Below are 16,221 nucleotides of genomic sequence, written 5' to 3' on the forward strand. Positions count from 1 at the left end.
GTTACTTTTTCTGAAACTGTTTCCTAATCTGTAAAATGGGATTGTTGTCAGAATTAAATGAGATTATATGCTTGGCAGAGAGTAGAAGCTCAATTATTAGCATTATTAATCTAAGGATATGATCATACATCTATTAGCCTGGACATCCCCAAAGTTTCCTTCAGGAGAGGGGAAGGAAGCAGGGTAGCTGAGAAAGATACCCCCCCTAACAGAAGTTTCTAGCTTCCCTCATTCTGGATCTCACAGGAAGTACAGAACAGGAACAGTAAGTTAGGCTACTTACACTTGTGCTAATATGGTAGCCAGCAGCCACATGTGGCTACTGAGCACTTGGAAGGTGGCTAGTCTGAATTGAGACGTGCTGTAAGTATAAAATACATACCAAAGTTTGAATGCTTAGTTTAAAAAAGAATGTAAAATAATTTCTTTTAGTAATTTGTTGAAATGCTAATACTTTGGATATGTTGGGTTAGATAAAATGTATGTATGTATTTATTTTTTTGAGACAGGGTCTCACTCTGTCACCCATGCTGGAATGCAGTGACATGATCATGGCTCAAAGCAGCCTGGACCTCCCGGGCTCAAGCAATCCTCCTACCTCAGCCTCCCAAGTAGCTGGGACCACAGACACATGCCACCATGCCTGGCTAACGTTTGTATTTTTTGTAGAGATGAGATCTCCCTATGTTGGCCAGGCTGGTCTTGAACTCTTAGGCTCAAGCGATCCTCCTGCCTCAGAGTCCCAAAGTGCTGAGATTATAGGCATGAGCCACTGCACCTGGTGATAAAATGTATTCTTAAAGTTAATTTCACTTTTTACTTTTTGATGTAGCTACTGGAAAAATTTAGATCACATATGTGGCTCACATTATATTTCTATTAACTGCATTGACTTGGATCCTTCACAGGATATAGGTGCAGAGCTGCAGATGTCCATCCATTGATTTATTCTTTTTTTTTTTTGAAGTGGAGTCTCACTCTGTCGCCCAGGCTGCAGTGCAGTGGCACAATCTCGGCTCACTGCAACCTCCGCCTCCCAGGTTCAAGCAATTCTCAGGCCTCAGCCCCCTGAGTAGCTGGGATTACAGGTGCCCGCCACCACACTCAACTGATTTTTATATTTTTAGTAGAGATGGGGGTTTCACCATGGTGGCCAGGCTGGTCTTGAACTCCTGACCTCAAGTGATCTGCCTGCCTTGGCCTCCCAAAGTGCTGGGATTACAGGCATGAGCTACCACGCCTGGCCCACTTATTCATTATTAAGAGTATTTATCATGTGCCAGGCACTATTTTAGATGCTCGAGACAGCAGCAAACAAGACAAAGACAGTCTCTGTCCTCACAGAACTTATAATCAGAGAACTTATAAACAGAAGCAAAACATAAATCATTTCTGGTTGTGCTAAATGCTGTGGAAAACAAAGCAGAATCAGAACCACTTTAATGTGAGAAGGGTTGGTATTTCTGATAGGGTAATCAGGGAAGTGGTATTTCAGCAGGGACCTAAAGGATGAGAAGACACAAACCTGCAAAGACCTTGGAGGCAATGCTCCAAGCAGATGAGACAGCAAATGTAAATGAGCAGCAATGAGCTTGGTGTGTGGGAAGAACAGCAAGGTCAGCAAAGCAGGAACATGCTGAGTCCTGAGAGTGGCAGATCACATAGAATCTAGGGAAGAAATGAGAAATTCTGGGATGTTTTTAACAGAAGTGTTGTGATCTGGCTTGTAGTTTGTTTGTTTGTTTGTTTTGAGACGGAGTCTCGCTCTGTCGCCCAGGCTGGAGTGCAGTGGCGCGATCTCCGCTCGCTGTAAGCCCGCCTCCCGGGTTCACGCCATTCTCCTCCCTCAGCCTCCCGAGTAGCTGGGACTACAGGCACCCGCCACCACGCCCAGCTAATTTTTTGTATTTTTAGTAGAGATGGGGTTTCACTATGTTAGCCAGGATGGTCTCGATCTCCTGACCTCGTGATCCGCCCACTTCACCCTCCCAAAGTGCTGGGATTACAGGCGTGAGCCACCGTGCCTGGCCTTGTAGTTTTAAAAGATGCTGCTGACAGGCTCTGTGGAAGCAGGGAGGCAAGTTAGGAGATTACTGCATTGTCCAGGCTGAACATGTTGGTGGCTTGGACTAAGGGGGAAAGGGGTGAGGTGAAGAGAAGCAGTCACATTTGGGATACATTTTGAAGGCAGAGCTGGGACTTGCTGACTGGTATGGGGAGAACAAGAGAAATCAAGAATGACTTAGGTCATTCTTGTTGTGGCTGCCACAACAGTGTGAGACAGGTGCTGATGGAAAGAGAGAGGCCTGGTGGTGAAACAGGTTTTGGGGATGAACTCAAGAGTTTAGATTTGGACACGTTAAATTTGTAATGACTACAAGTCAAGTAGAGATATCAAATAAGGCTGTTGGACAAACAAGTGTGCATGAAACTTGGGGACTGATGAGGGCTGGAGATATGTATGCGAGTCAGCAGCGCGTGGACAGCATTTAAAGCCTGGGGAATGGATTAGACCACTTAGCAGAGATAAAGAGGAGGGGGCCATAGACTTGGCCTCAGAATGTAGATGTCAGGAAGAGGAGGAGCAGGACACAGAAAAGGTACAGTCAGTGAAGTAGAGAAAAGCAGTAGATGATAATATTACAAATCAAAATGAAGAAAAACGCTTTCAAGTACAGACTGCTCCACTGAATCAAATGCTGTTTAAGACTACAGAAATGAAATTTTTCCAGGCACATTGTAGCTCCTTCCTCCCAAGCTCCAGCTCCTTAAAGGAACGAATAAACCCTATCTTCTGATGGGGGTTCTATATCCAGGCTTTAATGCCAGAGATATGGGCTCAGTTGTTTATAAGTTGTATGACCTTAAATAAGTTACTTCTCTATACCTTGATATACATCCTCTACATACCTATCACTAAATGCTCAAGTGAACTACTCCAATAGTATCTCAAATAAACATCTTATTCTGCTTGAAGCCAGGAATTTGGGACTAGCCTGGGCAACATGGTGAGTCTTCATCTCTACAAAAAAAAAATGTTTAATTAGCTGGACATGTTGGTGTATACCTGTAGTCCTGGCTACTTGGGAGGTTAAGGCAGGAGGATTGCTTGAGCCCAGGAGTTCAAGGCTGCAGTGGGCTATGACTGAGCTACTGCTCTCCAGCCTGAGTAACACAGTGAGACTGTCTCAAACAAACAAACAAACAAAAAAAAAAACTTACTTTATCACTTTTGTGATTTAACTTCTTTATAGCTCTATACTGAGATCTTTTACGACTGTCTTAATTGGCCCAAACAGGATTAAGGTTATGGTCAGACTCAAACAGGACTGTGTCTGAATCTGACCTCTACCACTTCCCATCTGTATAACCACGGGCCAGTTTCAGAATCTCTGAGATATTCCTGCTCTGTAACATAAGAATACTATATACCTCATTGATGGTGGGTTATGTGAAGATTAAAAGAGATAATGGATACACTTAGCAGAATAAAGGCTCATAAGACAGTAGTTATCATCTTTGTATCTGTAACACTAATACTCTTCATGTTTGTGGACTGATAACTTGAGAAAGTAAGATACAAGCCAGCTCTCCTTTCCTCCTTCCAGAGCAGTAGGGTGGAGAAAGGGAGCTACAGTCAGCTGTTACTCACACCCAGTAACTTGGTAAGGGCCAACAAGGTAGATTATCAATATCACAGAGTATCACTGATTATTCTGGAAAATAACAGGGATATCCTCCTCCTCCTGAAAATTTTGTTGAGGGGATCCCCACTATTCAATGCAGACACTCAAGCCAGAAATTCAAGCATCATCTAAGAGTCTTTCCTCTAATCCCTCTGACATTTTATTAACAAGATGGCAATCGATTGTACTTTCAATGTGCCATGCTTCATCAAATGTAAGATGCTATGTTATGATTCTTTTTTTTTTTTGAGATGGAGTCTTGCTCTGTTGCCCAAGTTGGAGTGCAGTGGCGCAATCTCGGCTCACTGCAAGCTTCGCCTCCCAGGTTCACGCCATTCTCCTGCCTCAGCCTCCCGAGTAGCTGGGATTACAGGAGCCCGCCACCACGCCCGGCTAATTTTTTGTATTTTTAGTAGAGACAGGATTTCACTATGTTAGCCAGAATGGTCTCGATCTCCTGACCTCGTGATCCGCCCGCCTCAGCCACCCAAAGTGCTGGGATTACAGGCGTGAGCCACTGCGCCCAGCTTGTTATGATTCTTTTATGTAGCTCTAAGAAAGAAAAAATGCCACTTAAACTGTGACATGCCACTGACTTTTAGAAGTGTCCAAGTTTGACAGACACCAAAATGTGGGGGGGAGGGGGAAGTACACCTTGTAATTGGTGAAATACAGGCCCTCTCATTCTACTACTGCTTAATTCAGACTCCCATCATCCCTTGCCTTGATTAGGGATGGAAGCTCCTGTCTTCCCTCTACCCAACCTCTGCTGCCAATATTACCAGCCTCCCCAAATCCTTCCATTAGTTCTTCTCTCATAGTCCCCAGTCCATATTCTCCTGTTTAACTGGCTGCGATTCCCCAAATGTCGTGTCAATTCTGGTCAATGTCCCTTCCATGTTATTTTTTGTCTGGAATGTTTTTTCCTCCCCGTCTTCAACTATCTCCTAGCTTTTAAACACAAGGATTTTCTAGCCAGGACATATCTCACTCCACCCCTCCTCATTGCCAGGACTGCTTTGGTTGATATGGCTTAAATGGTTGTCACTTTCTTCATTCACAAATAAACTCCATCCAAAAATGAACCCTACCCCAACCCCCAAAAGACAAACTTCCTATGAAAGGGCAATTGAAGCCTCCAGAAAGTTCTAACTTGTATGGTTTTCAACACCAAGCAGGCATCAGCTCCTCCAAGTGTCTTCCCAAATTCTCCAAGCTCAGTAAGGAACCCCTCCCCGGAGCTCCATAGTATTCCATGCGTACCTCTATCACACCCCTTCTTAGAGCATCTTGTAATTGTTAACTTGTTTCCTTCCCTACTATACTGTGAGCTCCCTGGAAATTGTGATTTCTTATTCAGCTCCATTATTCACCAGAATCTGGAACCTAGAAGGCACTTAACACTAATGAAATTATCAGGTGAACAGATGGATGGGTAAATGAAAAGTGATTACTGTATATAATCACTGGGTCCTAGTTTCCCATTCTGAGGTGCCCCAAATCACCTCACATTGCCACTAGCCCTTCCCAAGTGTGGTAACTGGCTTAACCAGGAAAGAGCAATGACACCCCTTGGTGGTCAGTGCAGGGAGTACATCTTACTGAACAGAAGGCAGTTTCTCTCTTTTCAATCACTACTCTCCCACTCTTTAGGTTAGGAAATGTCAAGAGTGAGGGAGATTTGGCATTTTCAAATGATCAAGCTGATGACTGCATGCAGAATGGATTGGAGAGGGGATAGAGGGGGAAGCAGGGATGCCAGCTGGGAGGCTGTCTTGTCAGAGTTGACAGTCAAGTGCAGATCTGTGACTTTGACACCATCACACTTAACCACTTTGTAATATTGCCTTTTTTACCTAGAATTTTCCTTTCTTCTTCTCAACTGAGCACTGTGGCAGATAGATTCTAGGATCTGTTCAATGATTCAATGATGTCTGCCTTCTGATATACATGCCTTTGTATAACTCCCTCCCTTGAATATGGGCTAGCCTAGTGACTTGCTTCCAACCAACAGATTACGGCAAAGGTGATGAAATGTCACTTCTGTGATCAGACTACATGAGACTGTAACTTCCATCTGGCTAGCAGACTCTAATCCTTGTTTACTTTGCTTAAGAAAGTTGCCATGTTATAGAGGCTCATGTGGCAAGGAAGTGAGGGCAACCTCCAGCCAACAGTCAGCTAGTGGAACCCCTGAAGCCAGCAACCCTTGCGGAATTGAAATTCTGCCAACAGGCCAGGTATCTTGGCTCAAACGCCAGCACTGTGGGAGGCTGAGGCAGGTGGATCATGAGGTCAAGAGATAGAGACCCTCCTGGCCAACATGGTGAAACCCTGTCTCTACTAAAAATAAAAAAATTAGCTGGGCATGGTGGCGTGCGCCTGTAATCTCAGCTACTGAGGAGGCTGAGGCAGGAGAATCACTTGAACCAGGAGGCGGAGGTTGCGGTAAGCTGAGATTGAGCCACTGTACTCAGGCCTGGCAACACAGCGAGACTCTGTCTCAAAAAAAAAGAAAGGAAAGAAAAGAAATTCTGCTAACAATTTAAGTGAGCTTGGAAGCAGATCCTTCCCCACTCAGGCCTTCAGATAAGAACAGCCCTGACCAATAACTTGATTTCAGCCTTCCAGGGTTTCAGAGAAACTGTGAAGCAGAGGACCCAATGAAATGGTGCCTGAACTCCTAACCTGTAAGCTCTGAAATAAATAGGTGTTGCTTTAAACCATTAAGTTTGCAGTAATTTGTTTATCTGTAACTAATAAAGCACCTATTCAAAATGTGTCATCATCACGCGGGTCAGAACCTTCTGAAAACCTGGGAAACTTTCTGTAGTCAGAATCCACTACTGTACCACTAATGTCTCTTCCATCCGGCTCTGCAGCACCTGAGCAAAAGACCTCTGCAGCTGAGTCCAAAGAGCATTCCCATGTGAACCGAGCAACCAAGTATCATCGGAGTGAGTTTGTTAGATTCTAGCCCCATCCTGTGCTAGGCCTTAGGTAGACCTCTTACAGCTCACAAGAAATGCAGTTTATGAGGAAAGACCATGAATCGGGGGGCGGCCCGGGGAGGGTATTACCAAACAGATCAGCATCAGGAACATCATTCCCAGAGAGAAATTTGGCCAATTGTCAGTTCAAGTACACATCTCTCCCTCCTTTTACAGCATATTGCAATAGATTATAGCCATGCGAAATAATCCATAAACTTAGCTAATTCCACCAAACAGAGAGGAAAGAAGGTAGAGTCCTACAAGAGCCTAGTCAGAATAAGAACTACAGTAATTTTGCCAAAACCCTGTTAAGTTCTTGAATAATTCTGGTCAAAATGGATTTCAATCTGAGTTAACTCACAGTCAACAATTTGGCTGTTTTTCTTGCTTCTCACTCTACTGCCTTACTCTCTTCCACAGTGTTAAGTAGCCATTTAAATGGGTTTGTTCTGCTGCAGGTGGCTGAGCCTGGGATTTCCAACTTGGGAGACTACACAGTGGATTCTATAATGATTAGTGGCAGCATCCAATGTCTCTTCCAAGTCTAAAATTTGTGAGTTTCAAAGTTGACTCTCCCCAAACCTGGCCTTTGCTGCCTCAGATTCTGTCACTCTAGCAAGGCAGAGAGAGCAAAAGGGGCAGGACAAACCTCATCAACAGCACAGAAATCCCAGAATCACACACTCTCTGGTCCAGCCAAGCCAAGTGTTTTTGTTGTTGTTGTTGTTGTTGTTGTTTTTTAAATCACCCTCCATTACTCAACATTCTCGTTCCCAGATGAATTTTAAACTGGAGTTGCACCAACTGTGAGACAGCCTCAACTCCAATGTTAAACACTACCAGATATATATATATATATATATATATATATATATATATATATATATATATATAAAAGACTGAAAACAGTTCTCTCTGGAAAACGATCCACCAACCTTTTTATAGGAAGAAGGTCTTCTCTAACACTTTAACTTAAGGGAAGAAGTGATGGAGAGGAAGAAGGAAAGTACACTGGCCAATACTCTGAAACTGACTGACTTGGGTATCTGTGGTCCAAAGAGGATCCCGAAAGACAGTGACTCTGTCTCAATGATTATTCCCATCCCAATTAAAAGTCATAATGACAGCATTTACATTCACACAGGGTCTCTTTCCAAGAAGTTTGTGATTCACCTACATGTCTTCAATTCTCAAGGCAACAGTGGGGGCAACAAGGAGGTTGACAGCCAGGTCCTGTGAGAGCTGTTTGTCAGAGCCCACTCTCAGTGAGTCAGTCCCTGGAAGTTGGGTTCAGTGCATGGAGGCAGGGCCACTGACTGGCTTAGCAACGTGTCCATCATGCTGATTTTAGCATCTTGCTTCTCAATGTCCTCATACGGAGTCCAGGACAAGTCATGCTGTAGTTTGTAGGCACCAAGGAAGTCATGTGGACAACTTGTCCCCCATTCCTAGAGAAGGCAAAGGAGGCAGTTCCCATCAGCGTGGGTTGTAAACAAACTGAGCTCATTTCCTAATCATGCCACAATCTCTTTTTTGGCTTTTCACTTCATACTAGTCAGAACAACCTTTGGAAAGCAGTTACCTTACACATCAGATCCCTCCCTTAATGAAGAAAATGAGTGAAATAATTTAAGCACAGGTATATTTTTTAGAGTCATGTCCGGGCTCACATCACCCCCAATTTTCTAAGAAACCATATACCAATCCACATGTCTACATTTTCACACATATACCAAGAATTTCTCAGAGGCTGGAGTAGATTTTTGGGCAAACAATGTATGTTCTTACCTTTGGAGAAATGATGGAAAAATACTGCTGACCACTCTCCCGTTTATAGAGATAGTAAATGTTGCCAGGTTTTTTCACTATATTACAAGCTACATGGTGCAGGTTGGCATCTCTGTGAGCATCTTCCAGTACCTATGAATCACAGATAGGTAACAAATTAGGTATTGGAGATAACAGGCACCCACATTTGGTGATCATCCCAATTAAAATTTGGAAACCATTCAGTGCTTAGGATCTTGCTCCCCCATAGCAATGAATCACTTCTGAGATCCAGATTATTCTGAAGAAACAAAAATTAGACTATGCTGCTATGCTGTAAAAATGCCTTTAGAAAAATTATATTTCAAGCCAGGCACAGTGATTCATGCCTGTAATCCTAGCACTTTGGAAGGCCATGGCAGGTGGATCACTTGAGTTCAGGAGACCAGCTTGGGCAACATGGCAAAACCCTGTCTCTACTAAAAATACAAAAAATTAGCCAGGTGTGGTGGCATATGCCTGTACTCCCAACTACTTGGGAGGCTGAGGCTAGAGGATCACTTGAGCCCAGGGGGCAGAGGTTGCAGTGAGCTGAGACTACACCACTGCAGTCCAGCCTGTGTGATACAGTGATACCCTATCTCAAAAAAAAAGATATTTCAAAATGTTGAGCATTAATGACCCTGGGTAATTTTTAAGCTTCTTTCCTATTTTTCTGTGCTAAGTACATTTCTTTTATAAATGAAAACATATTCCCCTGTTAAATGCTTTACCTCATGAAATCTTCTCCTGGAAAAAACAAAACAAGGGAGGCTGAGGGAGGCAGATCACCTGAGGTCAGGAGTTCAAGACAGGCCTGGCCAACATGGCAAAACCCCATCTCTACTAAAAATACAAAAGTTAGCAGGGTGTGGTGGCGGGCACCTGTAATCCCAGCTACTTGGGAGGCTGAGACAGGAGAATCGCTTGAACCCGGGAGGCAGAGGCTGCAGTGAGCTGAGACCATGCCACTGCACTCCAGCCTGGGCAACAAGAGCAAATCTCTGTCTCAAAAACAAACAAACAGACAAACAAAAACTTATACTTAACCTCTTAAGCTTATTCCTTCTATTTTACTCAACACCTCTACATTTCTAGGAGGTATTAAAGACATAAAAAGTCACAATGATTATAAACAAGTTCAGCCAATCCTGAGAACTAAATAAAGAAAATGAAAGCCTGTCTAACAGTCATTCCTTACCTTCCTGGCTTGTTCTTGCAAATGTTGGATTTGCTCAGCTATGACTGTCAGCTTGTTGGTGGCATTTGCTCGGATGAATTCATCAGCCTACAGGTGAGAAAAAACTAAACTGTGAGTTGAAAGAGGAAAAGACTTCTATGATGTTCTTATCTTGATCCCAGGGTTATGTTAATATTTTGCTTCTGCCTAAAATATTTTTCCCATTCTCGCCACTGCCCCATAGCCTCCCACTCATCCGAGGCCCCACTCAGATAGCACTGTCATGAGAAGGCCACCCTGACATGACTCCACGCCACAGAGTTAAGTGCTCTCTTCTATTTCCCATAGCTTTCCACCCCTTCGCTATGAACTGCAGTTACACTGAACTTCTTTGGTTCTCCAGCATGCCTTCTCTCTTTCTCTCTCTCTCTCTCTCTCTCCTGCTACCAAATATACTGAATATATCCTCTCCTCCAACCAATCCATTTTTCCTCCTGCTCTTTACCTAACAAACACCACACATTTCTCAGGTCTCCATTTTCTCATGTTTAAACACTTGTGAAATCAGGGATGGATTTTAAATAATTAAAAGACACTTGTGATCTGGCCCTTATCATCTGCTAAGGTAGAAATCTAGATACACATAGAAAGTATTCGGGTTTTTCTGTGTGACCCCCACACCCCCAGAACTGAGAAAGTATGCGTTAATCTGACCATTTCCTCAGTTATTTACATCACAACTACTTAAATTTTAACTTATATGTGCATTTCTAATTATTACTTAAAATGTATTTTAAAAGACTGCATTATGATGTGGACCTGAAACAGAGTTATAATGTACACACAAGACTACCTGTCATGTGCCACAAAGTGCAACTGAAGGCAATGGACATTTTTTTTTTTTTCAGACAGTTTTCGTTCTTATTGTCCAGGCTGCAGTGCAATGGCGCAATCTCGGCTCACTGCAACTTCTGCCTCCTGGAGTCAAGTAATTCTCTAAGCTCAGCCTCCTGAGTAGCTGGGATTACAGGTGCCCGCCACCATGCCCAGCTAATTTTTGTATTTTTAGTAGAGGCAGGGTTTCACCATGTTGTCCAGGCTGGTCTCGAACTTCTGACCTCAGGTGATCCGCCCACCTCGGCCTCCCAAAGGTCTAAGATGACAGGCGTGAGCCACTGAGCCCAGCCAGGACATTTCTTAAAATAGATCAAATTCTCAAAGCTAGGAGAGACTAATGTGACAAATTCATGTGCTGGGAAGGATTACCACTCAGGCAATAGAAATCTGTCAAAAACTTCCACCTTACTTGTAAGAAAAGCTGATTATACACAATTAAGGTAAAGAAATGAGGAGATTAAACTAGAACCTGAACTAAGAAATATTAAAGAGAATTTGCTGGTTAGTTGAGGAGTCTTAAGGCAAAGTTCAGGTATAAACCAGTGTTATGAGTGAACAGAAACCACACAAGTAAACTGAGTCATTTATCTGTCCCACAGATGTATATTAGGCAGCTACTATGTGTCAGACACCACACTAGGCACTGGGTGTACTGGCAAACAGGAAAGAGAAGTCCCTGCCTTTGTCAAGATGGCAAGTCAAGTCTAATACCGTTCAACAGAAATATGAGGCAAGTTGCATATAAAATTTTAAATTTTCTGGTAGCCACGTTAATAGTAAATTAATTCTAACAATACTTTTTTTTTTTTTTTGAGGCAGAGTCTCGCTCTGTCACAGAGGCTGGAATGCAGTGGTGCAGAGGCTCACTGCAACCTCCGCCTCCCGGGTTCAAGCAAATCTCGCACCTCAGCCTCCTGAGTAGCTAGGACCACAGGCATGCGTCACCATGCCCCGCTAATTTTTGTATTTTTAGTAGAGATGGGGTTTTGCCATGTTTGCCAGGCTGGCCTCGAACTCCTGGCCTCAAGTGATACGCCTGCCTCAGCCTCCCAAAGTACTGGGATTACAGGCATGAGCCACCGTGCTCAGTTAATACATTTTACTTTATCTAATATATCAAAAACATTTTCATTTTAACATGTAATCACTATTTGTAAGTTGTTAATGAAATATTTTGCATTTTTTGTTTGTTTTTGTTTCTTTTTTTGGTCCTTCTCAGTCTAATCCATATTTTGCATTTGATATTAAGCCTTCAAAATATAGTGTTTATTTTGTACTCACAGCACATCTCAATTTGGATGCTAAATTTTCATCAGAAATACTTCATCTATATTTAAACTTAATAAAATTTATATGTGAAAAAGTTGATTCACATACTCAAATTGTTCCAATATACTTGAGTTCCAATAATTGAAGTAATTATCAGGTTTTTAAAATTCAAATTAATTAAAATCAAATAAAATACAAAATTCGGTTCCTCAGCCACACTAACAACGTAACACAAGTGCTTAACAGACATAATGTTGCTAGTGGCTACCTAAAGCACAGCTCCAGTGAGTAATAGATATCAAAAAGTAAAGATGATTAAAGCTAATATTATATGTACTCATAACAATGCACTGTTATGAAGGAAATAACCACAATTATGTCGTAGAAGCAGGTTAAAGATAACAAATGAGTTAAGTAAAAAAGCTACTTCATTTTTATGAAGTTTAATAATAGGGAGTGGTGGGGAATTGGAAAGTATATGTAGCCTAGAGGTATTTGAATTCCATTTAATAATACTGTCATTTGGATGGGGTAGGGTACGGTCTTCTTCAGACAAGAAGGCCTCACTAAGGATATAACATTTGACTTGGGTCTAAATGAAAGGAGAGGACCGACCATGAAAAAAGCTGGAAAAAAAAAGTTTGCAGGCATTTGAGGCCAGTGCAGCTGAAGAGTAGTTAGTGATGGGCAATGTGTAGAACAGGGTTTAAAAAGAGAGCAGAGACCAGATTGTGCAGTCTTGTAGCCCATGGTAAAAGAATTTGCATTTTGTTCCAAGAATGAAAGCGCAGGTGTGGTGGCTCACACCTGTAATCCCAGCACTTTGGGAGGCCGTAGCGGATGGATCACCTGAGGTCGGGAGTTTGAGACCAGCCTGACCAACATGGAGAAACCCTGTCTACTAAAAATACAAAATTAGCCAGGCATGGCAGCACATGTCTATAATCCCAGCTACTTGGGAGGCTGAGGCAGGAGAATTGCTTGAACTCGGTAGGCAGAGGTTGCTGTGAGCCAAGATGGCGCCATTGCACTCCAGCCTGGGCAACAAGAGCGAAACTCCATCTCAAAAAAAAAAAAAAAAAGAAAGAAAGAAAGAGGGAGCCATATATGGCCAAGGAGAGAGTAGGTATTTCTAGAGCTAAGGTAGTTCCAGATTAGGGGTGGCCTTATAATAACCCTCCCTTTTCTTAAGGTGTTAGCAATAAATCTCATAAACAAAATTTGAATTTATATTTTGAAGAGTTAATATAAAATGCAAAATATGGATTAGTCTGAGGTCCAAAAGGGAAAAAAGAAACAAACAAAAAAAAATGCAAAATATTTCACGAACAACTTAAAAACAAAAGAGCCTCATAAAAAAGAAAGGAAGGGAAGAGTACCTACAACTACTAAGCACTAACCCTGGCCTCAACTACTCTGAGGCCCTTTACATTCATCTCATTTACTTCTCACAACACCTTTATGAAGCTGGAGATGATAACCTCACTTTCTCATTTTAGCAATTAAGACTCACAGACATGAGGCAACCTGTCCAAGGTTTCACAGATAATAAACAGCAAAGGATCTGAACACAGGTCAGATTCCAAAATTCATGCCTTAATACCAGGCCTCCTGAGCTTTCTGAACACACACCAATACCTGGGTCAGTCCTGCTAAAAAAGTACTTTTTTTTTTGAGACGGAGTCTTACTTTGTCACACAGGTTGGAGTGAAGTGGCACAATCTCCACTCACTGCAACATCTGCCTCCCAGGTTCAAGTGATTCTCCGGCCTCAGCCTCATGAGTAGCTGGAATTACGGGCGTCTGCCACCATGCCCGGCTAATTTTTTGTATTTTTAGTAGAGACAGGGTTTCACTATGTTGGCCAGGCTGGTCTTGAATTCCTGATCTCGTGATCCACCCGCCTTGGCCTCCCAAAGTGCTCGGATTACAAGCGTGAGCCACCGCACCCAGCCCACCACCATTTTTTTTTCTTTTTAGACTTGCTCTGTCACCCAGGCTGGAGTGCAGTGGTGTGATCTCAGCTCACTGCAACCTCTGCCTCCCAGGTTCAAGCAGTTCTCCCGCCTCAGCCTCCAGAGTAGCTTCGGACTACAGGCACACACCACCATGCCCGGCTAATTTTTTGTATTTTAGTAGAGACAGGGTTTCACATGTTGCCCAGGCTGGTCTCCAACTCCTGAGCTCAGGCAATCCTCCTGCCTTAGCCTCCCAAAGTGCTAAGATTACAGGCGTGAGCCACCACACCCAGCCTCATTTTTTTTTTTTTTTAAGAGTCTCACTCTGTCACCAATTCTGGAGTGCAGTGGTGCGATCTCGGCTCACTGCAACCTCTGTCTCCTGGGCTCAAGCGATTCTCATGCCTCAGCCTCCCGAGTAGCTGAGACTACAGGCATGAGCCACCACACCTTTTAGTAGAGACGGGGTTTCACCATGTTGGCCAGACTGGTCTCGAACTCCTGACTTCAAATGATCCACCCACCTTGGCCTCCCAAAGTGCTGGGATTACAAGTGTGAGCCACGGCACCTGGCCAAAAAGTACATTTTAGATAGTTAATATGTTTGATTCAATTTGTTTGTCTCTAAAGTTTTTTTTTTCTTCAGCTTCTCAAATAGATTGTATTGGGGAAACAGAGGCAGCATAATAATGCATCCTCTGTATTTCATAAGATTATAGGATGAAAGACAAAAACTGTGTTCTTTCTTCCATCTGTTCAGGCCATCGTAATAAACATGATAGTCATTCAATAGCACATGAATATGTTGTGTGCACAAGATTCTGTCCCTACCAACCTCCCTCCCAATAAGAGTAATCTGATTAACTAGATGCATATTCTCTTAATAAATAAAAGTTGCACTTTGCTCCCCAGCTCTTCAAAAAGAAGAAAGCCAAGTTTTGAATTAAAGGAGCTTTCCAGCGTATCTGAATTTTTCTTAATTAAAAAAAAAAAGGATTCGAAGGATTTCTAGGATCATTGAAAAAAAAAAGAGATGTGAGGGAATTTGAGCACATTAAATAATTTTGAGCAAAGCAAAGACCCTGGAACATAATCAAGGCCAAATCTGATAGTGTATACAGGGATAAGGGGCCATGATAATCTTTAAAACAGCAGGACCCTCCATCTGTGGACACTGAAGAGGGTGTACAACCGGAAGTCTTGATAAGAGATAAGAAGGAATCTGGTTTTTCATTGAATAATGACAAAACTTTAGATCTTGGAGCTCTCCTACTTCAAATCTTTCACTTCACAGATAAAATAGTTGAGGTCCAGAGAGAAGTAATCTGCCTTTAGTCGCACTGCAAGTTAGTATCAAAAGTGGGATTAATACTCATGTGTCCAAACTTCCAGTGTTTTTTCCATTATTTCACATTTCCTCCTTATTTGACTTATTTTGGCCATCCATATATAAACACTGGGCTTGGGAATACTGTGTTTAATGAGGACTAAACTTGGAGTGCTTGCCCTGCTAGAAGATGTTTAAACTCTCAGGTAACAAAGATCTTATGGGAAGCAGCTTAAAATAAGCGGACCTTGAAACTTCCCGAAGAACTTTTCTTTGTGTCAAATGGGAAGAATAACTCTGTACTGCCTACCTCACAAGGCTGTCCTAAAGTGCAAATGAAATAATGAACACTAAAGTGTTGTGTAAACCTTCCCACGAAGGAAGATTATGGGCACTCAAGTTGCAGTTAGAGGAACCTTTGATCCCAGAAGGTCATTCGAATCAGGCCACCGACTCACAATGACAGTCGGCTTTACTCGTCTGTAAAATGGAGACAAGAGCAAATGCCACCCCCACCATAGGTGGTAGTGAGGTCTGAGCCGAAAGACGCAGAGCGCAACGTGAACGAAGATGGTTATTCGCTGCCCCGGCCGCGCCTCCTCACCTTCTGCACCTGCTCTGCGAGCGCCACGAGGTCTAAGGGGTCCCCGGCCCGGTGGGTGTGGTAGGGGCTCACCAGGGCCAGGCCGCCGGGGGTCGGGGTGAGCTCCACCAGGGCTCCTGCGACACACACCCAGGAACACAAGCCGTGAGCTCCCGCCGTCGGCCTCCCGCTGAGCCCCGAGACCGGCTGCCTCGCGGGGGCTGACTTCCCCCTGCTGACTCCCGCCCCGCATACCTCCCTGGCCTGCAGCTGGCGGCGCTCCTTGCCTTTCAAGGACCCCCTCGGTCCGCCCCGGCGTGGCGGCGTCCTCCATGACAGCGCCTTGTCCTCCCCACTCCCTGGGCTGTGCGAGTCGGAAGAGCCTGCGCATAAAGGCGCGTGGGCGGAGCTTCCGTCTTTCTTGTCTACTGGGCGTCAGTTCGACTGAGCAAGGCCTGAGCTCGGAGGCGGGGCTCCGGCTGACGCGCCGGGATTCGCTGAGTGCCGGTGGGGGGATCCGGG

General features: G+C 43.6%; 1 protein-coding gene across 5 annotated transcripts; it reads right to left on the bottom strand.

Annotated features, from left to right (window-relative positions):
* Positions 1–1,335: 1,335 nt before the first annotated feature.
* On the bottom strand, positions 1,336–16,114 carry C1H1orf50 (chromosome 1 C1orf50 homolog). 5 transcript variants are annotated; one of them, XR_010158299.1, is made up of 7 exons: positions 15,955–16,114; positions 15,721–15,836; positions 14,314–14,358; positions 9,687–9,773; positions 8,468–8,599; positions 7,857–8,127; positions 1,550–1,668 (listed from the first exon to the last, which is right to left on the bottom strand). XR_010158299.1 is itself a non-coding variant. In XM_063813729.1 (6 exons), exons 1-6 carry the CDS (start codon positions 16,088–16,090, stop codon positions 7,942–7,944), a joined length of 702 nt encoding a protein of 233 aa, XP_063669799.1. In that variant the 5' UTR covers positions 16,091–16,113; the 3' UTR covers positions 7,809–7,941. The 5 variants fall into 5 exon arrangements, 3 of the variants coding, with proteins under 3 accessions (NP_001230027.1, XP_063669799.1, XP_054537900.1); XR_001717002.4 differs by lacking the exon at positions 14,314–14,358 and having other exon boundaries at positions 1,336–1,668; positions 15,955–16,102; XM_063813729.1 differs by lacking the exon at positions 1,550–1,668 and having other exon boundaries at positions 7,809–8,127; positions 15,955–16,113.
* Between the last annotated feature and the right edge of the window lie 107 nt (positions 16,115–16,221).

The sequence above is a fragment of the Pan troglodytes genome, chromosome 1, assembly GCF_028858775.2.
Source record: "Pan troglodytes isolate AG18354 chromosome 1, NHGRI_mPanTro3-v2.0_pri, whole genome shotgun sequence".
Classification (NCBI taxonomy): Eukaryota; Metazoa; Chordata; class Mammalia; order Primates; family Hominidae; genus Pan; species Pan troglodytes.